At 36.7% G+C, this 27,547-nt stretch overlaps 1 protein-coding gene across 3 annotated transcripts in view; it reads left to right on the forward strand.

Annotated features, from left to right (window-relative positions):
- LOC307163685 (NLR family CARD domain-containing protein 3-like) overlaps window positions 1–27,547 on the forward strand; it is a 116,066-nt gene that overhangs the window by 58,012 nt on the left and 30,507 nt on the right. For 2 of the 3 annotated variants that reach the window (XM_079879871.1, XM_079879872.1), the window contains exon 6: window positions 5,852–7,618. In XM_079879871.1, the coding sequence (XP_079735997.1) occupies window positions 5,852–7,618 (1,767 nt within the window). Of the gene's footprint in view, window positions 1–5,848; window positions 7,619–27,547 lie in introns of all 3 variants that reach the window. The other variant, XM_079879870.1, reaches the window with a different exon arrangement.

Consider the following 27,547-nt stretch of genomic DNA (forward strand, 5'->3'; position numbering starts at 1 on the left):
TTACACTCACCAAATTTGAAGAGGATCAGATCAAAACTGTAGGAGGAGTACGTTAAAGTACAACATCAGGAAATTACGAAAAATGTCCAAAATCTTGGAGGAAGTTCAAAATAGATCACTTCCTGTTGTGTTTAGGGCTATGCTCCAAGAGACTTTTCTGTAGGTATTGGGTCAATACATGCATGTACCAAATTTCATACCTGTACGTGAAACCAGGAGCCGGGGCAAAATGTGGGGGCAATAATTTACCGAATTTGCCCCCCCCAATTCTGAAAACCATATCACACGTAAATTTTCACCACTTCTGAGGCGTGTGCAAAGTTTCATGATTTTTCGAGCATGTTTTGTATTTGCCACACTTCCTGCTACCAGCAGATGGCGCTATTGCTATAACCAAATATGAGCATGGTCATGTGTTCAGGACAGGACTCTTATCAAACATGTGAAGTTTGGGACAGATTGGAAATTGTATGGCTGAGCTACTGCAGGCTGTCTGTGGTTGCCTAGCAACATCGGAACTGCATTCAACATTAATATTGAACTTATCTGATCATGTATATCACCAGAAGGCCGAAATTGGGTGAACGTTTGTCAGGCCGCCGAGGGCACACCCTTCGACGAAAACTCTAGATCTTCGCAATTTAACGTCACAAAGGCCTTAAGATTACACTCACCAAATTTGAAGAGGATCAAATCAAATCTGTAGGAGGAGTTCGTTAAAGTACAACATCAGGAAATTCCGAAAAATGCCCAAAATCTAGGAGGAAGTTCAAAATAGCTCACTTCCTGTTGTGTTTAGGGCTATGCTCCAAGAGACTTTTCTGTAGGTATTGGGTCATTACATGTATGTACCAAATTTCATACCTGTACATGAAACCAGGAGCCGGGGCAAAATGTGGGGGCAATAATTTACCGAATTTGCCCCCCCCAATTCTGAAAACCATATCACACGTAAATTTTCACCACTTCTGAAGCGTGTGCAAAGTTTCATGAGTTTTCGAGCATGTTTAGGCCCTCTAAAAAGCGATTCACTTTGGAGAAGAAGAAGAAGAATAATAATAAACGGAGCAAAAACAATAGGGTCCTCTCACCATCGGTGCTCGGGCCCTAATAATAAACGGAGCAAAAACAATAGGGTCCTCTCACCATCGGTGCTCGGGCCCTAATAATAATAATAATAAACAGAGCAATTCCAAGAGGGTCCTCACACCATCGGTGCTCGGGCCCTAATGACGCTTGTTCTGTTGTATTTTAGCTGAAGGTACAAACAGCTCTCACAGCTTCAATAATCACATTGAGTGCAAAACAATCATCTGTGGCTAATACCCACCCTAGCTCTCTTAGCACTGGCCTCATCGAGATTGTTCTTTAAATAGTATATAGACCTGTTTTAATGAGCACACAGTGTTAATTTGCCATTTGTGTGTGTTATTAAATTATGAAACACTTGTTGTTTTGTTGTTTCCCTGCATTATCAGGATTACTCACCTTTGGCATCTGGATAGCAGTCACAAACATCTTAATTCATGTTGTTTCTTTATTCTCTTTTATACTTTAGTTTTTTGTATTAATAAATTGGTACCACTTTACAATAACGTTTCATTAGTTAACATGAACTAATAATGAAGTGCATGTAGGCTATACATTATTTATTATTTTTTGTTAATGTTAATTGCAATACTTCAATTTACTAATTTACTAATACTTCATTAACATCTTGTTGACATTAGTTAATGCACTGTGAACTAACAATGAACAGCTGTATTTTTAACCAACGTTAACAAAGATGTATTCTGATGTAATACAGCAGCAAATGTATTGCTCATGGTTAGTTAATACATTAAATAATGTTAACTAGTGAACCTTATTGTAAAGTGTTACCAATATATTCAACATTCATTTCCTTATGTTTTGTGCTGTATTGTCATCTCAAGATGTTTAGTGTCACAGGACAATGTTGTGAAGCATTCATTTTACTTTGCCTAGTAAAACAGGCGAATCTGATTTTATGCTGATCAGACAAAGGTACTTATCATAGGGAGGTCATTAAGATTATGCAACTAAGATTACTCAGTAAACTCTAATCAAATACCATCACTTAATCTCCCACGTCTTCTGTCTGCACCTCTTGTACTATAGGTTTTTACTGTTTTAAATATCAGATGAATATCTGATATGTCCTAACAGAGAGGTTGATGACTGGATTGAACACAATTCATTTGTTAACTTTTCACTTGATGTATTGCACTTATATTTATATATTTTAAAAGCAAAGAAGACTCTGACTGGATCTCACAACTCTGGAAGAGACGTATATTTCTCTGTATTGATTGTTGTGCTTCATACTTAAGATTGTCAGTTCATGATCTTCATATGTAACAGGAACATTAATCATGATCAAGTCACTTTATGTATATTTTATTCTCAAAGGATTCGTAAACTTTGTACATCAGATGTCAAATATGTCTTTGAATCTTTTAATTCTGACAAGAACATTTAATAATGCTTGAATAGCAGTGCTTTATTCCTAGAGCGTGTACATATAGTCTGCAGGAGACAAATGAATACAGGGTAACACTTTAGAATACTGTATCTTACTTACTACATAACTAATAAGGAATTATTGAGGAACTAATAGATAATTATTTATTAACACTTAAGTCACTACTGTTAACTACTAAGGAAGATGTGTTAACTACTTAGTATGTAATAGAATTGTATGATTGTGTTAAGTTTCAGTTAATTAATCAATAACTAATGAATTATGTCATAACTCTTGAAGAACTATTATTAATTATCTATTAATTAATGTGCAAGAAAAATAACTAAGAAGTAACTACTAATGAACAGTCATACACAGTGGTTACTACAATAAACCGTTTTATTTTAGCAGTGGAGTGGTGGATGAAGTACACAAATCAAGTACTTGAGTAAAAGTACAGATAACCCAATAAAATATTACTCCAGTAAAATTATAAACTATTGGCCTATTCATTTTCAAAATTACCTTAGTAAGAGTACAAAGGTAATTACTTGAAAAGTAAAAAGCACTGATCAATGTTTTTTATTTTATTTTCTAGCCAGTTTTAGTCATTCTTCAGCACTAATAAGAAAGATAAGTGCAGACATTTACTAGGCTATATATTGATCTGCAAATAAGCAAACTTTTTATTTAATTAGCAAAATGTATCATAATATATGATAACTTATCTATTTTACAAAGGTTTAGATAATACCGTTAATAATGTGTTTTTTACACATTCCACATACTTCTGTATTAATTACTAATGAGTTCCCTATATTCTCACGTTAGAATACTGTTCCAGGTTCCAAGTAATTCCTGAAGAATTATCTAATAATTATTTGTTAATTACCCATTAATTTCCTTATATGTTCACTTTAGAATACTGTTTCAGGTTATAAGTAGCCTAATTCCTGGATAATTATTTATTAATTACTAATGAGTTCCCTATATTCTCACTTTAGAATACTGTTCCAGGTTCTACTGTAAGTAATTCCTGCAGAATTATTTGATAAGTATTTATGAATTACTAATAAGTTCCCTATATTTTCAGTTTCCCTCAGTCATTGCCTCAAACATGAATTTGCTCAATGGCATTCTATGCTGAGGAAAACAGACACACACAGTACTGTATATAAAATATAAAAACTAATCTGAGGTTAGTTTTGTATGACTGTTCATTAGTAGTTACTACTTAGTTATTTTTCTTGAACCTTAATTAGTAGATAATTAGTAGTAGTTCTTCAAGAGTTATGACAGAATTCATTATTTCTTGATTAACTAACTGTTACTTAACACAATCATAAAAATATATTACATACTGATTAGTTAACACATCTTCCTTAGTAGTTAACAGTAGTGAAGAAGTAGTTAATGAATAATTACCTATTAGTTCTTCAATAATTACTTATTAGTTATGCAGTAAGTAAGATACAGTATTCTAAAGTGTTACCGAATGCATCACTTTCAACCTTTTGTTGAAACAACTGTCAAAATGGATGGCTTGCAACATGACTGTTTTAAAAAGAATTACAGTAGGAATGGTAAGATCACAATACTGGTTGTCTGCATCTTCATAAGTCATCTGTCTCGAAAATCTGAAACGATAAAACTACATAATATATGCAGCTTAAAACAAAAGAGATGTCTCCATATGCACTTCACTACATACATGAATGTGTGGTGGACAGCACAGGACATGAAAATCCATCAATACTAACAATAAATGTTAATGTTCACATGTGGACTAAACAGTAGTTCATAAACTATTGCTTCAACTGATCTCTAACTTCTTTAACAACAGTTAACACAGAAATGAACCATCAATTACACATACCTCTGCTTAGCCATGAACTGGTCGAAAGCTGATGACGTAACATGCCGGTAGGCCCGCCCTCACGTGATACTGATTGGTCGATTCATAAGCTTAAATCTGATTGCCTAAAGAGTACGACTCCTCTGTGTAGGGAGGATTGCGCTGCCAGGAAAGTCTCAAAAACACACACACACAACCAAGGCGATTCACACACGTGAATGACGATTTGCACATTCAAGGATAAACTCGTACATTTTAAACATTCAAAGGTTTTTGTGCACAGTTGAATTTCTACAAATTGTGTTTTGCATTTGTGAAATATATTTTACGAATATATAATTTTATTTTGTGCACGTGAATTGCTTTTTGTGAATGTATATTTTTTTCACGCACGTGATTTTTTTTTGGGGGGTACGTGAATTAGGTTTCATGCATGTGAAACTGTCTACGCATGTATGAATCATGTTTTTTGCGTGAATAATATTTGAGACTAATCTGCTTCCATAGTTTCACAGGTCTGAAATGGTTCTCAGAATTTGCGTTTGAATAGCACGTGCTCTCCGGGGAGTGGTCACATTACATTTGAATGAGCTCTAATAAGCTCGACTGGAATCGCTCTCTTTTAATACAGATTTCACAAGCTGAGAATATTTGTCTTTTATATAAATTACTTCATTTAAAAGATGCGATCTCAAGCTTTATGCCCGTGGGTATGTTTGCCTGTTTGACTGAATTTTCGCGGAGTTATAGATCATTTTCGAACGCGTTTCAAATTGGAGTTTACTGACAGAGAGAAGGCAGAAATCGCATCATGTTAATTTTTCTTTTTTTGGCAAAAAGCAAAACACTTTATTTTTATTGTGAGTATACAGAAAAAAAAAAAGAAACTGAACAGGCACGATTGATGTATAACACGAAAATGAAAGATCAAAATTAACAGAGCATTTAGTGTTTATTTTTGCATTGCAAAAAAAAAAAAAAAACGAGCAAAATGCGTGGGCGCGTTTTTGGTCCCCAGAGGGTTAAAAAAAGTTGATTATTGTTACCATCAGTATTTCAAAGACTTTCAGAGCCTCTCAACTCTTTCAGGAAGTTCAGGAGCTGCAGGTTATGGAAGTTCATTAAACCGGCCTTCAGATTTTCAGACTAAATTGAATGTTGATTTATTGAATTCAATCATTTGGACATTGTTGCTAATTTTTACCTTTAATATTATCTTAATGATCCAAGTGAAGCAGGTCCACTGTATAGTTTACTGCATTAGTTCAGAGGTTTTTCCCTACAAAATGTACATGTATCTCAGATATTTCCAGATTTATTTGAATTGAGAACAGAATCAAATAATGAAATTTATATCAATATCCAATTCCTAGAGACAGTTTTACTGATATATAGACCAACAGCACTGTTGCTTCTGTGATATTGTCTAATTTTTTGATTATAGAGTGTTGTTATTTTACTAAAACTTTTCTCTTTATGTTGTAATCTGTCAATCTTTCACTGGTCCAAAGCAGATTCAAATCAGATATGCTGAAGAAGTTTCAGTGTCTGTATGAAGGAACAGCAAAGCAGGGAAACCCAACACTCCTGAATGAGATCTACACAGAGCTCTACATCACAGAGAGTGAAAGTGGAGAGATCAATAATGAGCATGAGGTGAGACAGATTGAGACTCAATCCAGGAGAGCAGCAACAGAGGACACACCGATCAAATGCAATGACATCTTTAGACCTTTACCTGGACAAGACAAACCCATCAGAACTGTGCTGACAAAGGGAGTCGCTGGCATTGGGAAAACAGTCTCTGTGCAGAAGCTCATTGTGGACTGGGCTGAAGGGAAAGAGAATCAGGACGTCCAGCTCATATTTCCACTTGCTTTCAGAGAGATCAACTTGATGAAGGACAAAACACTCAGCCTTTCAGATCTTCTTCATGTCTTTTTCCCAGAAACTAAAGAAATGGAAATATCCAGTGATGAATATAAAGTGTTGTTCATCTTTGATGGTCTGGATGAGTGTCGTCTGTCTCTGAACTTTAAGAGCGAAGTGAAACTGTGTAATATATCTGAATCAGCCTCAGTGGACGAGCTGCTGATGAACCTCATTGTGGGGAATCTGCTTCCCTCTGCCCTCATCTGGATCACCTCCAGACCAGCAGCAGCGGATCTCGTCCCCTCTGAGTGTGTCCATCGAGTGACAGAGGTACGAGGCTTCAGTGACACACAGAAGGAGGAATACTTCAGGAAGAGAATCAGTGATCAGAGTCTGGCCAATACAATCATCACACACCTGAAGTCCTCGAGGAGCCTCCACATCATGTGCCACATCCCAGTGTTCTGCTGGATCTCAGCCACTGTTCTAGAGGAGATGTTGAGTGAAGCAGAGAGAGGAGAGATTCCCAAGACTCTCACTCAGATGTACACACACTTCCTGATCATTCAGACCAACATCAAACATGAGAAGGACTATGAGAAGAGAGTGAAAGATGAAGACATGATTCTCAAACTGGGGAAACTGGCTTTCCAGCAGCTCGTGAAAGGCAACCTGATCTTCTATGAGGAAGACCTGAGAGAGTGTGGCATTGATGTGACAGAAGCATCAGTGTACTCAGGATTGTGCACTCAGATCTTCAGAGAGGAGTTGGGTTTGTATCAGGGGAAAGTCTTCTGCTTTGTTCATCTGAGCATCCAGGAACATCTAGCAGCTCTATATGCACACATTCACTTTACAAACGAGAACAGAAATGTGTTTGACACAACCATACAAAGTTTCTTTAGAAAAATCAGAAACCAGAAGAAATATCCTTCATTATCTAAGCTGCATCAGAGAGCTTTAAATAAGGCCTTCAAGAGTAAGAATGGACATCTGGACCTTTTCCTGCGTTTCCTTCTGGGTCTCTCATTGGAGTCCAATCAGACTCTCTTACGAGAACTACTGACACAGACTGGAAGCTGCTCCTACAACAAAGAGAGAACAGTTCAGATCATCAAACAGAAGATCAGGAAGAATCGCTCTCCAGAGAGATCCATCAATCTGTTCCACTGTCTGAATGAACTGGGTGATGATTCACTGATGCAGGAGATCCAACATTATCTGAAATCTGGAGAAATAGGAGAAACCAAACTCTCCTCTTCACAGTGGTCAGCTCTGGTTTATGTGTTGCTGACATCAGAGCAGAAGATGGAGGTTTTTGAGCTAAATCAGTTTATTGGAGCACAAAATACAGCAGATGAAGTTCTTCAGAAGCTTCTGCCTGTGGTTAAAGAGTCCAGATCAATTCAGTAAGTCACTCTGACAACAATCATTACACTGATAAAACATGATCATATTTATGAGTTTAGCATGTGCTTTCGTACCAAAGCAATACTGTAAAATGAGAAATTCATATATATCTTAGGTAACCCTTTACAATAACAGTACATGAATAATCATGTACTAATCCCTGAATAAATAGTTATTTCAACATGAACTCATGATCAGCAAAGATATGAACTAATCATAAACCAATGTAGAGCTATAAAGAGTAATTGAGAGTCATAAGCAGTGGTTAAATTGGGCCGGGGCTCTCCGGGGCTCAGCCCCGGCACATAAGCCTGCTCGTTTGTGTCCTGATGTGCCTGTTTGCAGTCAGTTGCCTACTGGAAATTATGTCACATAGAATTTGATGAAAGCGATGCTTTTGAAAACACATTTCTGACAATAAATGAAAGATTTTTGAAATGGCATGTCTATTTTGTCTCGGCGGAGCTGAGATGAGAACAATCGGAACACGGCCTTATTCTTGTTCAGCTGCTTAATCTCGTTGTCAGTCGACCATGATCGCGCACCGCTCGCGCATGCCATGCGCATCTAGGTAGGCTCCCAGCTAACAGGGAACGTTCCCAGAACTTTCACTAACGTTCCTTAAAAGTTGTGTAAATGTTAGCACAAAACGTTACTAAAATAATGTTTTCGGAACGTTCATACAACGTTATTAACGTTCTTGTAACGTTGAGTAAAAAACGTTCTTAGAACAACGTTCTTGGAACGTCTTTATGACGTTATTCCTAATTGATGAACGTTCTCATAACGTTTAATAAAAAACGTTCTTAGAACAAGGTTCTTGGAACGTCTTTTTGACGTTATTTCTGATTGATGAACGTTCTTATAACGTTGATAGAAAACGTTCTTAGAACAAGGTTCTTGGAACATCTTTTTGACGTTATTTCTGATTGATGAACGTTCTCATAACGTTGATAGAAAACGTTCTTAGAACAAGGTTCTTGGAACGTCTTTATGGCGTTATTTCTGATTGATGAACGTTCTCATAACGTTGATATAAAACGTTCTTAGAACAAGGTTCTTGGAACATCTTTATGACGTTATTTCTGATTGATGAACGTTCTCATAACGTTGATATAAAACGTTCTTAGAACAAGGTTCTTGGAACGTCTTTATGGCGTTATTTCTGATTGATGAACGTTCTCATAACGTTGATATAAAACGTTCTTAGAACAAGGTTCTTGGAACGTCTTTATGACGTTATTTCTGATTGATGAACGTTCTCATAACGTTGATAGAAAACGTTCTTAGAACAAGGTTCTTGGAACGTCTTTATGACGTTATTTCTGATTGATGAACGTTCTCATAACGTTGATAGAAAACGTTCTTAGAACAAGGTTCTTGGAACGTCTTTATGACGTTATTTCTGATTGATGAACGTTCTCATAACGTTGATAGAAAACGTTCTTAGAACAAGGTTCTTGGAACGTCTTTATGACGTTATTTCTGATTGATGAACGTTCTCATAACGTTGATAGAAAACGTTATTAGAACAAGGTTCTTGGAACATCTTTATGACGTTATTTCTGATTGATGAACGTTCTCATAACGTTGATAGAAAACGTTCTTAGAACAAGGTTCTTGGAACGTCTTTATGACGTTATTTTGTGATTGATGAAAGTTCTCATAACGTTGATAGAAAACGTTCTTAGAACAAGGTTCTTGGAACGTCTTTATGACGGTATTTCTGATTGATGAAAGTTCTCATAACGTTGATAGTAAACGTTTTTAGAACAACATTCTTGGAACGTCTTTTTGACGTTATTTTGTAATTGATGAAAGTTATCATAACGTTGATAGAAAACATTCTTAGAACAACGTTCTTGGAACGTCTTTTTGACGTTATTTTGTGATTGATGAAAGTTCTCATAACGTTGATAGAAAACGCTCTTAGAACAAGGTTCTTGGAACATCTTTTTGACGTTATTTCTGATTGATGAACGTTCTTATAACGTTGATAGAAAACATTTTTAGAACAACATTCTTAGAACGTCTTTTTGATGTTATTTTGTGATTGATGAAAGTTCTCATAACGTTGATAGAAAATGTTCTTAGAACAACGTTCTTGGAACGTCTTTATGGCGTTATTTGTGATTGATGAAAGTTCTCATAACGTTGATAGAAAACGTTTTTAGAACAACATTCTTGGAACGTCTTTATGACGTTATTTTGTGATTGATGAAAGTTCTCATAACGTTGATAGAAAACGTTCTTAGAACAAAGTTCTTGGAATGTCTTTTTGACGTTATTTTGTGATTGATGAAAGTTCTCATAACGTTGATAGAAAACGTTCTTAGAACAAAGTTCTTGGAACGTCTTTTTGACGTTATTTTGTGATTGATGAAAGTTCTCATAACGTTGATAGAAAACGTTCTTAGAACAAGGTTCTTGGAACGTCTTTATGACATTATTTGTGATTGATGAAAGTTCTCATAACGTTGATAGAAAACGTTCTTAGAACAACGTTCTTGGAACGTCTTTTTGACGTTATTTGTGATTGATGAAAGTTCTCATAACGTTGATAGAAAACGTTCTTAGAACAAGGTTCTTGGAACGTCTTTTTGACGTTATTTCTGATTGAAGAAAGTTCTCATAACGTTGATAGAAAACGTTCTTAGAACAAGGTTCTTGGAACGTCTTTTTGACGTTATTTCTGATTGATGAACGTTCTCATAACATTGATAGTAAACGTTCCTAGAACAAGGTTCTTGGAACGTCTTTATGACGTTATTTTGTGATTGATGAAAGTTCTCATAACGTTGATAGAAAACGTTCTTAGAACAAGGTTCTTGGAACGTCTTTATGACGGTATTTCTGATTGATGAAAGTTCTCATAACGTTGATAGTAAACGTTTTTAGAACAACATTCTTGGAACGTCTTTTTGACGTTATTTTGTAATTGATGAAAGTTATCATAACGTTGATAGAAAACATTCTTAGAACAACGTTCTTGGAACGTCTTTTTGACGTTATTTTGTGATTGATGAAAGTTGTCATAACGTTGATAGAAAACGCTCTTAGAACAAGGTTCTTGGAACATCTTTTTGACGTTATTTCTGATTGATGAACGTTCTCATAACGTTGATAGAAAACATTTTTAGAACAACATTCTTAGAACGTCTTTTTGATGTTATTTTGTGATTGATGAAAGTTCTCATAACGTTGATAGAAAACGTTCTTAGAACAACGTACTTGGAACATCTTTATAACGTTATTTCTGATTGATGAACGTTCTCATAACGTTGATAGAAAATGTTCTTAGAACAAGGTTCTTGGAACGTCTTTATGGCGTTATTTGTGATTGATGAAAGTTCTCATAACGTTGATAGAAAACGTTCTTAGAACAAAGTTCTTGGAATGTCTTTTTGACGTTATTTTGTGATTGATGAAAGTTCTCATAACGTTGATAGAAAACATTTTTAGAACAACATTCTTGGAACGTCTTTATGACGTTATTTTGTGATTGATGAAAGTTCTCATAACGTTGATAGAAAACGTTCTTAGAACAAAGTTCTTGGAACGTCTTTTTGACGTTATTTTGTGATTGATGAAAGTTCTCATAACGTTGATAGAAAACGTTCTTAGAACAAAGTTCTTGGAACGTCTTTTTGACGTTATTTTGTGATTGATGAAAGTTCTCATAACGTTGATAGAAAACGTTCTTAGAACAAGGTTCTTGGAACGTCTTTATGACATTATTTGTGACTGATGAAAGTTCTCATAACGTTGATAGAAAACGTTCTTAGAACAACGTTCTTGGAATGTCTTTATGACGTTATTAGTATTTTCTGAATGTTATATTTAGGCTATCATAAAACGTTCTGGGAACATGTTGTTTGCTTCTTAACAGTTTACAATCACTAGATTTGTATAATATGACTATATATATCCATATAAACATTTTAAACATCACAGTAGTTTATAACACCACCCCAATAAACCAGCACTATATAGCCTATTAATAAATTAATATTAACTAGTGCAAAATGCCTGTGCAAAATCAGTTTTTGTGTGTGTTTTTTTAGTAATTGTTGGTTTGGTGTTTGAGTGCTCATTGTTACAATTACACAGCCAAAGTTTAGTGACATTTTTATTTTGTGTACAGTAGAAAGCAAATACTGATCCTGAAATAATGACATAAAATAAATGTGGAAAATTGAACTACACGATGCAGGGAGCAGACTACACAGTGAACTCAGAGAAAATGCTACGCTTGAGTAAAAACAGTTTGTGAATAGGCTACTACAAATGATGCCCGTGAAAGAGATTGTAAACGCATTGAATAGGATATGTTTTGTTGGTTAATAGCATGCTACTATTACTATTAGTAGTGATAATGTTAAGCACCAGAATGAAATATATTCAGAAGTAAACAGCATAGCTGACTTACAGATTCGGTTAACATGCACAAATGAGTAAGCGTGATGATTCAGGGAGCAGGCTACACGGTGAACTCAGAGAAAACGCTACGCTTGAGCAAACAGTGTGATACTACAAATGATGGCAAACTGCCCGTGCAAAATCGTTTTTTTGTGTGTGTTTTTAATAATTTTTGTTTTGGTGTGTTTGAGTGCTCATTGTTACAATTACACAGCAAAAGTTCAGTGACATTTTTATTTATGCATGGAAGAAAGCACCAAGGAAAATTTAACTACACGATTCAGAGAGCAGGCTACACAGTGAACTCAGAGAAAAGCTGTGAATAAAATACAATATTCAGAAGTAAACAGTGTAGCAGTTGCTGACAGAGTGTTTATGCCAGAATGTTTAAACAATTACCTTCTTTTACTAATATATTTAACAATATCTTTTGTATTTCTAATCCAAACAACGTCAAACTTTACACTGCACTCACTTGTGCCTGTAGCAAAAAACCTGTCAAGTTTGAAAATGTTGTTGTTAACAGACAGACATACAGACACATAGACAGACTGACAGACCTTCCTATAATTTATAGATAGATGTATGGATAGATATGCTATCCACATATGTGAAGCACTGTTAAATATATTGAAATACATTTTGAAAATATATTATTTCAAAAATACATTGAACATACATCTTTTAAATTGTTCCTCATGTTACATCTGTAAATATGTTTACCTGGATATATTTCACAAAATATATTCATGCCTTAGCCTATATCATGTTTAGTTTTTAATAAATGTTTTTGCAATTTTATTTCTACACCACATTAACCATTTATAAAGCTTTTTATAATATTATAGGCTATTACACATTACATTATATTATAGCCTATTATAACCTATGATTTTGTAAACATACACTCGTGCTTCATCATTCTGTTACAGTTTGGTGATGACCACTAGCCTATACACTTAAAAATGTTAACCTCACATTTCAGGATATTTTAAATGATTACCAAATAATTCCCTCCATCAATTCTTCTTTTATGTAAATTCTGCGTGACTTCTAACGTTACGTCTTTTAATTGGCGCGCGCACTCGAGTTACATTTGAACCAGATTTGAACTGAGTTACCATGGAAACGGGCGGGGAGCTCAACTAACTGACGACAAGCAGGAACTCCGTCTTTCACTGATGCATTCGCTAATTTCAGGTAAGTTTGGTGAGTTTTGTCACCAACATTACACAAATAGTACATACAAATGTTTCTGACACATTCTTTCATGTAAATGACACCCTTCCGTTGAATATTTACTTTATAGAAATGGTTTAGTGTCTTTGGGAAGAGTCCGTTAGCATCTCAAATTTTAGGCTAACGTTAACTAACGATAGAGGTGAGGTTAGGTTGATTAGACTTTAGCTGTAAGTTTAGGCTTTAGGCTTTTAATCTTATGTGTTGATTTGAGGTTTTGTAAAAGTTTTGCTGGCAATTTTTCAATGTGAATGGATGTAAACTAAAAAGTATTCTGGATGGTTAATTCATAGTTTTCACGTGACGGAATGCCCACCTGGAGGGCAAATTGGGGTTTTATAATGCCATCATGCCTAGTATTAACATGAATGTCACGCAACCGCTTAATTCGAAGGTAAGTCAGTTGAATCACCGTTTTATATTAATGTGCTCTTTTAATTTAAGCATAACTTACAGCCGCACACACACACACATACGTTAACGTTACACACAGATTAATAACCTTGCTTCAAAAAAATGCTACTTTTTTTACAAGTGAATGAACGATTTATTTGTCCAAAGGACAAGTTACAAGACCAGGGTTAAAGGAGAACTCCGGTCAATTTTAACATTGAGCTCATTTTTTTGTACATTTGGAGTGCTGTCAATACAGAGAACAACGACAAAAATTGGTGTTGCCTACACCGAGTTATCCTCTTTTTAAAATTTGCACCCTGTTGACTTCAATGGGGCAAGTACTAAACCTGCTTTTAGCCTCTTAACATCCTTGATGTGTCATTACAAGTGCACAGAAAATGTGAGTGATTCCTTCTGAGTGAACACGAGTGAGTCTGACTGCAGTAGATGTGAAAGAAATGTATAAAAATGATGTTATTTAAGCCAGCGCAAATACCTTTGTTTACATCCTGTTTTTCGGTTGAAGTCCAAAGTAGTCGATTGCCGAGTTCACGCGCGTGATCATAGGTATTAAACCTATGCGTGTGAACTCTGCAATCGACTACTTTGGACTTCAACCGAAAAACAGGATGTAAACAAAGGTATTTGCGCTGGCTTAAATAACATCATTTTTATACATTTCTTTCACATCTACTGCAGTCAGACTCACTCGTGTTCACTCAGAAGGAATCACTCACATTTTCTGTGCACTTGTAATGACACATCAAGGATGTTAAGAGGCTAAAAGCAGGTTTAGTACTTGCCCCATTGAAGTCAACAGGGTGCAAATTTTAAAAATAGAATAACTCGGTGAAGGCAAGACCGATTTTTGTCATTGTTCTCTGTATTGACAGCACTCCAAATGTACAAAAAAATGAGCTCAATGTTAAAATTGACCGGAGTTCTCCTTTAATGCCAAGCGGCAACCTCCCCGTCTCTCTCTTGAAACCAACACGGAAGTGAGTTAAACTGCAATTCATTAACTGGCCGCTTGGCCTGGCTGCAGGAGTGAGTCAAATCTGTATCTCCCTCATGTTAAAATTACCAACTTTACAGCAGAAAAAAACATGTTTACAGCCTGGATCTCTATGTGGCTTTGGTCTATACAGCTAATTTTGCCCTTCATAACAACTGTGAGGGGGGTGAATTATTTTATAACTCGTCCGTTTAGTTGATTAATATTTAAATTTAAGGGTGTGGCCAGTGGCCACTTGAGTGACAGGTGGATTGCCGCTGTCAGTGCTAGCCGTTTGTCTGCTGTTACTAGTCGTCACACTTCACCTCAGCAAATGTTAGCTGCTGAACTTGCCATCTCTGCAGTGTTTGTGCTTTTTTCCGGGATTATTTCATACAATTTAATACTTGGGTACAAAGCCCACGTCTTTGGATTCCGTCGTTATCGTTCGAGAGAACAACCAGCGCTGTATTTCAGTTGTTTTCCTCTGTGAACATGCACTAATGGATGTCTGACAATTTCGTTGCTTTTTGGGGTTTTCAAATTTAAAACGTCAATAAATGCTCGTTCGTTCTGCTCTCACCGAACAGATGGATTATAATATGCTTATGTACCGTCAGATGAAATCATGCAGGCGTCGGCGCTTTCTCCGTCCGTGCAATAAATGCACATGAATGAGCGCGGATTTTCTAGCGCATTTACTTGCACTTCAAAGGTAATCTATGGTTTAACCCATTTGAGAGACGGCCAAAATCAGAATTTAAAATGGACTGAATAAAGCTCTCTACGAACTTAAGCGATGCCGCGCTGACGGACCATGAAAGAGTGACGGACATGTAACGTTATGCACATAAATCACTGTCACACACAAACACTCTCGGAAGTAATACACAGTCTAACTTGTAGCCACGTCTTTTAACTATTATAATATTTCGAAGGGCAAAAATAGGAATGTTTAATTGGTTTTACATTATCAGCTAACTCGATCACGTCGAGCTAGGTGATTTCAGATAGCCAGGCTGCTCAGCTCCACTCACGCCCCGCCTGTTTGCCTATTTTCTGTTATCCGGGAGTGACGCAAGGCCAAGATGGCGACGGACGGCTACGCCCACTTTAGGCTTCAAAAATGCTCTTCAGAAACCTACGGGTGACGTCACGGACACTACGTCCATATTTTTTTACAGTCTATGGTTAATGCCAAGCCCTTGTTTATACATTTTTATAATTTTATTATAAAAGCTTAAGAAAACCTTTCTCAATGCTGCTATTGTCATACAATGAAAGTATTACTTCCATAGTATGGCAAATTAGTACAAATTAGAAAAGTTTAGCAGGTACATAATTTTGATGCACGTTATCTTATTTTCCCCTCAATGATGGAAGTTTTCATTTTCAGGTGTAGCTAATCGTTTACAATGTGTTATTAAACCTTTCCATTGTATAACATTTGTAACCTACATTTTAATCTTGTGTGTTTAATATTTATAGTACTCAAAGCACAGCCTAAATAACTTAAGGGTTAACATTTATAGAGTAGTCACACTGTTGTTATTATTAAATGTTTATGAAATAATAAATCACCATTAGTAACATCAGTCAATCTGTTCACTTTACAGACAGGGCATGAAGAGACTGGACCACAGACTGGATCACATCATGAACAGACTGGACCACAGTGCTAGTTTGGCACCCCCACACTACTTATATTTAAGGGTTAGTTCACCCAAATATGTATATTCTGTCAGTAATTATACACCGTCATGTTGTTCCAACCCCTAGAACGCGAGCTGTCGGTAGCTGCAGTCACCAAAGTCTGTCTGAGTTCTATACAGTATAGTTTTTATACATTTACAAGGAGGTGGGACTTTTGGAGGTGGAGACAAGTCAAACAAAGCAGAGGGATGATTCTTGATTCAATCAAGAATAAGCATAACACTATCATTCAAATGATCCAATCAGCCTGATAGCATCACCCATACCTTCACATGATAATAGACAAAACTTGGAGTCATGTCACTGTTCAGGAGGTGTACACAGATACAAAGGTTAATGTCCGATGACTGGGTTGCTTGACTTAATCTTCTTTGAACTGTCAACTCACATGAACATAAATTAAACTGTCATCATCTATGCCTCACATGAACATAAATGAAACATATTCCCACAATATGTTAGCCAGCCATTAAAAACCGTTTTACCCACTCCACAGTGCACCAAACGCAAATCAGTTATAACACTAGACTATCGATGTATATGTCCGTTGAGGGAATAATGTTAGAAATCAAACTTACCTTTCATCACATTGCATTAGTTATAATTTGTTCCCTGTAATCATAAGCCTTGTCTACAGCAGCAGCGGAGTGATATTGATTACCTAGGCAACCGAGTGAGCCGGTCCACACATGATGCAAGAGTACCGGCATAATTACCTGCCGCTGGCACACTGTGTTTACTTTTTGCCGCATTACTAACCGGAGCAAAGTAAAATTCCGCAGCTGCTGAGAAACTAGTTCCTTTGGGATCATTGAGATGAAAGGTAATGTTTGATTTCTAACATTATTCTCTCAACGGACATTTTCATCGATAGTCTAGTGTTATAATTTATTTGCGTTTGGTGCACTGTGGAGTGGGTAAAACGTTTTTTTAATGGCTGGCTAACATATACCCTTGACTCGCGCTAGCCTAGCATCGGCTAACTATCCAAATATAAGAAATAAATTAAAAAAAAAAAAAAATGTCTCCACTGATGAATAACAACCAGGCTGACATAAAAATGAGGTCCGATGTCAAAAATCCCGAACCACCCCTTTAAAGGGATAGTTCACTTTGAAATTAAATTTTGCTATGTTTTAGCTTACCTGAAGGGCATCCAAGATGTAGGTGTCTTTTTTCCCGCAGTAGTTTTAATTTTGATATTTTTAGGTCAAACCGTTCTTGTCTGTCAGTCATTTCATGCAGGAATATGGATTCTGTCTCAAAGAGTATGCACAGAGTCCAAATTAAAACAATTCCCCATCGTCCAAATTAATCAATTCCCCATCGTAAGTACACATTGATGGCCTAAGACACGAAACGAGCGGTTTGTGTGAGAAAACGAACGGTATTTATATCGTTTTTACCTCTTATAACACAGCCACGTCCAAATGATCTGAGGGCGTGGGCGCTTCCTGCTGTGTGACGTGTGCGCATAGATGTATATACACTAGATGTCGCCTTGGCTACGGCAGTTCATTGGAACGAATGTCTTTAATGCGACATCTAGTAGGGCTGTGCAATTAATTGAATTTGACGCTTGCCTTGTCCAGTCCAGCGCATTTTGAGAGACGGAGAGAGAGAGAGAAGACGCATCACCGCTGAACACTCACGCGGTTTGTGAAATTGTATCTTGGAGAAAGTTTTAAAATTATTGATTTGATTTTATAATCTGTGTGGATTCATTTAAGATACTCATACAATCTACATGCTAAAGTGAATCAATGTTTGCGGGGGGATTTCCCGCATTATAAGTGGTAGACCTGCGGGAATTAAATACTCATTGAAGTATTATCTGATACATTATTTATTTTAATAGTTCAAAAAGTACAATCAATGTTCAAATTTAGATTTTTTAAGAATTGTTGAAAGGTGTCTTTGGTAACACTTAACAATAAGGTTCATTAATTAGCATTATAACTAACTTACCTTAAGATAAACTAATAATTAACAATATTTCTATAGCATCTTAGTTAATATTAATTTCACCATTTACTAATACGTTATTAAAATGAAATGTTGTATTTGTTAACATTAGTTATACCATGGTCTGGGTGAATACTCGATTCTGATTGGCTGCAGGGTGTCCATTAAAAAGTGATAATGTACACCTAGGAACTGATGACAGTTTTAAATGATGCGCTGGTTCAAACTCACTGATCAACTGCTGCGGTCAGCTCGCTGTGGCCACGTTGCTTGGCAACGCCTGTATACTATTAAATAGTGCGCTCGACTTAATAAATAAAAACCCTCACGATTTTTACTCTAAAACACATTAAACTTTAGTAAGTAACCATGGTATAAGCGGGTTAATGCCCTTCGAGGTGTCCATTATCAGGTATTAATGGACTTCAGCGGAGGTTCACACCTCGCCGTCGTCCATTAAAACCTGATAATGGACACCTCGTCGGGCATTAACCCTTACTTAATGCAGTGTAAACTAACATGAACAAACAATGAACAGCTGTATTTTTATTAACTAGCATTAAAAAAGATTAATAAATACTGTAACAAATGTTTTTCTCATTGTTAGTTCATGTTAGTTAATACTTTAACTAATGTTAACTAATTAACATTATTGTAAAGCGTTACCGTGTCTTTTTAATAAATGCAACACGTTCCCAGTCATGTGAAATAATCGTGTTACATAATCGTGATTTCAATATTGACCAAAATAATCGTGATTATGATTTTTTCCATAATCGAGCAGCCCTAACATCTAGTGTATATACATCTATGCGCACACGTCACACAGCAGGAAGCGCCCGTGCCCTCAGATCACTTTGACGTGGTTGTTTTATAAGAGGTAAAAACGATATAAATACTGTTCGTTTTCTCACAAAAACCGCTCGTTTCGTGTCTTAGGCCGTCAATGTGTACTTACGATGGGGAATTGTTTAATTTGGACTCTGTGCATGCTCTTTGAGACAGTGACCATAGACCTGCATTATATGACTGACAGACAAGAACGGTTTGACCTAAAAATATCAAAATTGAAACTACTGTGGAAAAAAAGACACCTACATCTTGGATGCCCTTCAGGTAAGCTAAAACACCAAAATTTAATTTCAAAGTGAACTATCCCTTTAAAGGAACACTCCACCCATTTGCATTAAGCTTTGCAATGTTAGAAACCCAGTCATACTATTGAATGGTCGTGCAACATTTTCTCATTTTCCCCTGAGACGGGAGAAATCTGTATTTACCTCTTTACACTTCCTCCTACAATGATGCAAAAATCGTCATTTTGCGTCATTGTAGGAGGAAGTGTAAGAGGGGGGGATTTCTGTTGAGACTACAAGCACTAGTTCCCACCCTTTCAAACCCGCCCATAGGGGGTTGGAGCTAATATGCTAACAGACCTATCACAGATCAGTGCCAGTGCGTTTGATTTCACCGGCAGAAACCTGCATGTCCGGCCGTCGAGATCGTCCAAAATGTCCGGGATTCGGCTTTGCTTTCTACGGTCGCCATTCATTGTTTACATGCACACCTTTTGTTTCAATCTAACTGAATTCATTCCGATTGGTGAATCTGAATGTAGTGTTTACATTAACGCTAAACATGTGATCGGTTGATGTGCGTTTTACCATTGCTAAGAAAATACTCGCTCCTCCGTGAGAGATAGCCCAGAGACCGGTGCGTCTCACAGGCGCCGCTCATCAGTAATCATGCCACCGCTTTTGCATTCTACAGTCGCCATTCATCATGTTTACTGTGGCGAGCAGGACGAGGCTAGGGCCGCGGGAGAAAGACGCGAGGCCGGTGGCGTGATCGGTTGATGTGCGTTTTACCACTGCTAAGAAAATTCCCGCTCCTCCGTGAGAGATACGAGCCAGTGCCTCACAGGTGTCGGTCATCAGTAATCACGCCACCGGCCTCGCGTCGTTCTCCTGTGGCCCTAGTCTCGTCCTGCTCGTCACAGTAAACACAATAAATGGCGACTGTAGAACCCAAAAGTCGAATCCCGGACATTTTGTGCCCGGGCATACTCACAGAGACTAGTAACTTAGCTTAGCTTAGCTTTATTATTTACAACTGCTCTCTAACCGGTAGGTGTGGCTTGAGAGTGGCCTCGTAGAGCAGCGAAGCAAGTGCATTCTGGGAGTTGTTGTCTTTCATCCACATAAGCCAAAAATACATTTTCTGGCTTTTCTTAGTCTAGAAAGCTCCAAACTAAAAAAATAATTTCACATTAGGGCTGTGACGGTGGCAGTTTTTTACCACCGCGGTGGTAATGGACCCAAATACCGGCGGTGTTGCGGTGTTTGGGTGGTTGTTTTGAAATAAATAAATAAAAACAAAGAAACGACACAATAAAGCCTGTAAAGCATTGCTATAAATATAAGTAAATACTGGTAACTTACATAATATAATAAATCTATTCTATTTAAGAAAAATCTTAATCTATTTAACAAAAAAAAAACTTTTGTTTACACACCTGCAAACTTGTCGCTTTTCGCCGAAAATCGCCGTTTTCTTGGTCAATTGTGTCATTTATGTGAATCGCGTAGAACCGGAGAGGTTTTTTTTTGGGGGTGTATTGTTTCTCACAGTAAACTGCCATGCAGGCTAGAATTGCGAAACATTATTGGATAATTCTTATAATTGACATTTCTCTGGGCCAATCGGGATCTTAGCACTTTTTATAATCTTGAAGCACACGCACAGCGTCAACAACAGCTGAGCTCGCGATTTGATGAGACGCCTCTGGCTACCGTGCGAGTCTAATGGAAACCATGGAAACTCACGCAGGAATTTTCCAGCATTGAACTTGTTTTAGCGCCCGCCAAAGTGATTTTTTGTCCTGCCAAAGTCTTATTTGATCGGTGAGTAATGTAGATGAACGGCTGCGTTTGTGACAGGGCGTATGTTTTAACTAAAAGAACGACGAGAGAGAGAGAGAGCCGGTCGCGCGCGCGCGCACTCTCTGTGTAAACGACTTCACCGTCTCCATAAGCGCTGCCCTTGCTCTCTCTCCCTCGCACATATTAATCAAAATAAATCGACACGGTGGTAAAATGTCGGAAGACCAAAGTTTCGTGTGGAGCATTCGGAGGTTTTTTTTTCCCTGAATTATACTGCTGGGTGTGAATTGTGCTAAATAAGTTTCCTTATCTTCTCGCGTTCCGGACATTCAGCTGACATAAAACAACACTTTAATTAAACGAAATAAAACTATACAGTGATGAAATGTTTTCTGTGTTGACACAAATCTTGGATTTCCATGTCCTAACTGCTGGGATAATCACACAACGCGCACGACACGTCCAATTCGCGAACTAATGACTCCTTTGAACCGATTCATTTTAATGAACTCAGGAGACGTCTGAATCGGTGTATAACTAATCAGTAACACTTTAGGTTTTATTTATTACATAAATTATATAAAAAGTACAGTTTGCTAACTCAAGCTTAAACTTTAAAATAAATAAAACCACTTTTTTTTAAAGCATTTTAAACATTTTTCCACACAGTGCTATCAAGAATCGATAAGAGAATCGTTAAAGGAGAAGTTCACTTTTAAATGAAAATTCTGTCATCATGTACTCACCCTCATGTTGTTTCAAACCTGTATGAATTTCTTTCTTCTGCTGAACACAAAGGAAGATATTTGGAAAAATGTCAGTACCGGTAACCAGACAGTTTTTGGGTCCCATTGACTTCCATAGTAGGAAAAAAAATATACTATGGAAGTCAATGGGACCCAAAAACTGTCTGGTTACTGACATTCTTCTAAATATCTTCCTTTCTGTTCAGCAGAAGAAAGAAATTCATACAGGTTTGAAACAACATGAGGGTGAGTACATGATGACAGAATTTTCATTTTAAAAGTGAACTTCTCCTTTAACGAATTGGATTGATAATCAGAATCGTCAGTGGCATTATTATTGATAAAATCTTATCAAATCCCATCCCTATGTGAATACAGTAAAATTATAATCAAACATTAAAGAACATACATGTTTTTTAATAGTTTTTTTTTTAAGAGTTAAAAGATTAAGACATTTTGCTAACATGAGGTCTTATTGTGTCACTGTCAGTCTTGTTACATCAGTGCAAAACTAGGGAATGCAGATTAATTATTATTATTATACATCATTCATCAGCATGCTATGATTAATCCCATTGCATGCATAAAAAAAAAGTTAGTCTGCTAACTACTATTAGTCTGCTAACTACTATTTCCACACAAAGACGCGTGATATAGCCTACCGCTCTGCGCTTTGAGAGGGATATGGGACACGAGCAGGAAAGAGACCATCGATCTCTTTTCTGATATCTTCAGGTTTTCTACTTGTAAAAGGTATGAGGAGATTATTTTATTTTCCACATGGATAAGACATTTAAGTTATGTTTGCGCGCTGCCAGAGAAAGCCAAACTAAAATCACCCGTCCTTGTGAAACGCGCTTTACAAATGAACTTGACGCGCCTATACCAATATGTCTAATAACAAGCACAAACTGTGTTGAAAAGAATTTGACGTTCATGTAAAAAATGTAGGCTATATCTGTCCTACAGCGGTTTTTCTACTTTAGCCTGCACAGTAAAGAATACGAAAATAATCGACCTAAAAGCGAACAAAGGAAGAAACGTTTATAATCCCCTTTGGAAATGGGTGAGACACGAGTGAAAGTATGGGAAAAGTAAAAAGAGATTCCATGCAGGGATGAGTCACGATTTTTGAATATTCGATTATGTTCTAATGTCTGTTGTGTGATCATTCTCTAAAATAAAATCTCCATGTTCTGGTGCTGATGCGGTTGACGCGTTCATGTGTGTGACGCTGCCAATAACGCACATAACAGCTGTCACAAACCGTAATGATTATGAACGTGTCAAATATAGCAAGGAGACATTTGAATTGTTTATTAATAAAGTGTTTTTTTTGTGTGACAGTGTCGGGCTGCAAAGATGAAGTTGACATTGCTCACTTGTCATCTTCGCAGTGAACGCGCCTAGAGAATTGCACACTACGGACTACATAAACATGCTAGTCGGTTTATTTTCGTTTTGAATTGTTTTGTTTAAAAGTAGACAATTCAACTTTTTATATGGAATAACTAATGGAATATTTTTAAATTCACTGATTATTATGTTCCATGAATATTATGCTAACCTTAAGATAACGTTCCATGAACGTTATGCTAACCTTAAGATAACGTTCCATTAACGTTATTCTAACCTTAAAATAACGTTCCATGAACGTTATGCTAACCTTAAGATAACGTTCCATGAACATTATGCTAACCTTAAGATAACATTCCATGAACGTTATGCTAACCTTGAGAATGTTCCAGCAATGTTGTGCTAACGTTCCAGCAACGTTATGAGTTATATTCGATTATGTTCTAATGTCTGTTGTGTGATCATTCTCTAAAATAAAATCTCCATGTTCTGGTGCTGATGCGGTTGACGCGTTCATGTGTGTGACGCTGCCAATAACGCACATAACAGCTGTCACAAACCGTAATGATTATGAACGTGTCAAATATAGCAAGGAGACATTTGAATTGTTTATTAATAAAGTGTTTTTTTTTGTGTGTCAGTGTCGGGCTGCAAAGATGAAGTTGACATTGCTCACTTGTCATCTTCGCAGTGAACGCGCCTAGAGAATTGCACACTACGGACTACATAAACATGCTAGTCGGTTTATTTTCGTTTTGAATTGTTTTGTTTAAAAGTAGACAATTCAACTTTTTATATGGAATAACTAATGGAATATTTTTAAATTCACTGATTATCGGGTGAAGATCGCAAACCAGAATTCAAAGCCGACAAAGTTTAAATTTATGGACTCACGCACAACTCTCTCATGAATTCAAACTTTTCCATGGCTGCGATATAACATTTAATTGCTAACCTATTATTTATTTTGTAAACAAAGCTTTGTGTGTCATAATATTAATGTAAAACAGCATTTACATACAAACTTTTTTTTTTTTGGCAAACCACCGCCGGTACTCCTCAGCCACCGCGGTGGCGCTTTACAACCGCGGTGGTGCAGTTGTCAAGTTTACCGGCACAGCCCTATTTCACATTTCTTCTACATAAATGACCCAATTTAAATACACATTCATCTTTCCAGAGGTGGAGTGTCCCTTTAAAGGATAATTCTGGTATTTAGCACTTTGAGTCTCTTTTCTGGTTTGTTTTGGATGAACTAGAGTGGTGGACACAGAAATGTTGACGATGGGTCCTGTCTCGACTTTTAGACTTGTTTAGAATCGCCTTTGACGGCTTCAGAGTGTCTGTCTATGGGCATGCACGAACATGTCCTAAAAACAAACCTAATAACTTTCGTTTTCAAAACTGTGCAACTCACCGAGTGGTTAGTGGTGTTCGTTGATGATTAAAAACAAATATATCGGCACAATGTATGATTTCAATCCGTGTTATTTGCTATATATTTACTAATATACTATTTTTTCAGATAGCTCACAACAAAGTATAAACTTCCGCTCGATATTTGAGTCTGAAGCATCTTTTCCGTTCCCGGTAGCGCAGTAATATCAACGAGCAATGAGTCCTCCAACAGAAATTAATGGGATTTTACAAAATGGCAAATAAAACACAACAGAAACTGTATTTTGCTACGCTACTTGTTTTTAATCATCAACGAACACCACTAACCACTCGGTGAGTTGCACAGTTTTGAAAACGAACGTTAAGGGTTGTTTTTAGGACATGTTCGTGCATGCCCATAGACAGCCACTCTGAAGCGCTCAAAGGCGATTCTAAACGAGTCAAAAAGTCGAGACAGGACCCATCGTCAACATTTCTGTGTCCACCACTCTAGTTCATCCAAAACAAACCAGAAAAGAGACTCAAAGTGCTAAATACCAGAATTATCCTTCAAGACTTCCGTTCATCTTCAGAACACAAATTAAGATATTTTTGATGAAATATGAGAGCTGGCTCACTCCTCCAAAGGCTTCTAGGCAATTTCATTCTGCCCAGAAAGTTAGTAAAGACATTGTTAAAATAGTCCAAGTGACTGGCTCAACCTTAAGTTCATCAAGCGACGACAATTATTTTTGTGTGCAAAAATAACAACTTTATTCAACTATTCATTTTCTTATGTGTGAGCCTCTGAGTGAGTTCACAAAAGTGAAATTTACATCGAGTCCCATCTGCGTCATCTTCTCAGTTCTCGCTGCTCTCGTGAACTCTAGGGCTGGGACGATACAACTATCTCCCGATTCGATACTATCACGATACTTGGGTGCTGATACTGCTGGTATTACAATATTTTTTTAAGAATTGCGATTCGATATTGCGATTTTTATTTTATTTTTAACACTAGACCATCAGAAAATGTTAAATCACACTTTTACAGACTGTATAGGCTACATGATGTATAAGATGAGTAATATTTACAAAAACAATTCATCTCATCTTTCTGACTTATTTCAGAAGCATCATACAGTTAGTACTACATTCTCTTTAATATATGATTGAGTTGAAAAAAAAATCAACTCGAACCGAATGAATAGAGAGGCGGGTCTTCCATTGTAGTGATGAAAGCTACAGTTGTTTTGGACGCCAGAGAGTGCGATGATGGAAGATAAACTTGTGGTGCTCTTGCGGGTTACCAGGAGCTTAACGACTTCACGAATCGTAACTATCACAATGTTAACAGAAAATAAACAAAGTTAATAAAAGTCTGATTTGACATTTACTTGACTGACAGGACAGCTGTTTCTGTGTTCGCCTAGCAACAAAAAACGCAGTTCACTGCTTGTTCTGTGTGATTGGGGCAGTGCTGTGTGCCTCGCGTTTTCGAACCGGAAAAACGTGTTAGGTGTGATTGGGGCTTTACTCTATCTTGATTGCTATCATAAACATCAGTGTTTATATTTGAAATTTAAACTTTTATCCTAGTACTTCTATGATAATTTGAACTAGCCTATTGCATCACAGAAATAATGATACTATGAGGTTGAAAAGACTGATTGTGAAGCTGTTTCATGACGACTCTCTCCGGGTCAGCACAGCTTTAAATGTTGCGATATGATTTTGTCAAGGGTTTAATAGACAGACGAAATGGAAGCAGATTGTGTGGGTGTTTGAATCGAGATCACATTTTTTTAAAGATGAATCGTGCAGCTCTATTGTCTTATCTCTCTCCCAGTATATGAGTAGCGTGATGGCTTATCAATGCATTCAATCTCACGCCGCTTTTACGTGTCCAATTGAAAGGGATATTAAGTTACTCGACACTCGAAATTTAACAACACATTTCATCCTTTGTTGGAACGAAGAGACTTACTTCGGTCAACCTCGTCTCTAACTTGAATTTCAATTAATATCGATTCTGTAATAAAGAAATAATCCATTTTAAGAACGTTTAAAAAACAACAACACGATACCTAGGTGAATCGATTTTTTCTCCCAGCACTAGTGAAGTCACTCAGAAGCCAATACGGAAGAAAATGAATAGTTGAATAAAGTCTTTATTTTGTTTTTTTGTGCATAAAAATTATTGTCGTCACTTGATAAACTCGCCAGAATAAAATTGCCTAGAAGCCTATTGAGGAGTGAGCCAGATCTCAGATTTCATCAAAAATATCTTAATTTGTGTTCTGAAGAGTCTTACGGGGTTGGAATAACATGAGGGTGAGTGATTACTGACAGAATTTTTTGGTGAACTAACCCTTAAACACCGTTTTCATTACATTTAAATGCTTATATGAAAATATGTGTTGTTGTTTTTTTAAGCTATAATGTAGCGTTTAAAAATGTATGATAATCATATGAAATGTTCTACTTTTTGATGTGCTGTAAAAGTGTGCACTTATAATTCACATGGTTGTGTTAATAAAAAATAAAGTTGTACAAATTCTGCAGAATTTTTTTTCTAACCTTAAAATAACATTTTAACTTGAAAGAAAGTGGACATTTTAATGTTCTTTGAATGTTGTATTGTTAATAACATTTTGGGGGAAAGAACGTTTCAGGAATGTTATGCTTACCTTAAGATGATGTTCCAGCAACGTTATGCCAATGTTCTGGCAATGTTATACTAGTCTTAAGATAACGTTGCATGAACGTTATGCTAACCTCAAGGTAACGTTGCATGAACATTATGCTAACCTTAAGATAACGTTCCATGAACGTTATGCT

Source organism: Squalius cephalus (assembly GCF_949319135.1).
Source record: "Squalius cephalus genome assembly, chromosome: 8".
Classification (NCBI taxonomy): Eukaryota; Metazoa; Chordata; class Actinopteri; order Cypriniformes; family Leuciscidae; genus Squalius; species Squalius cephalus.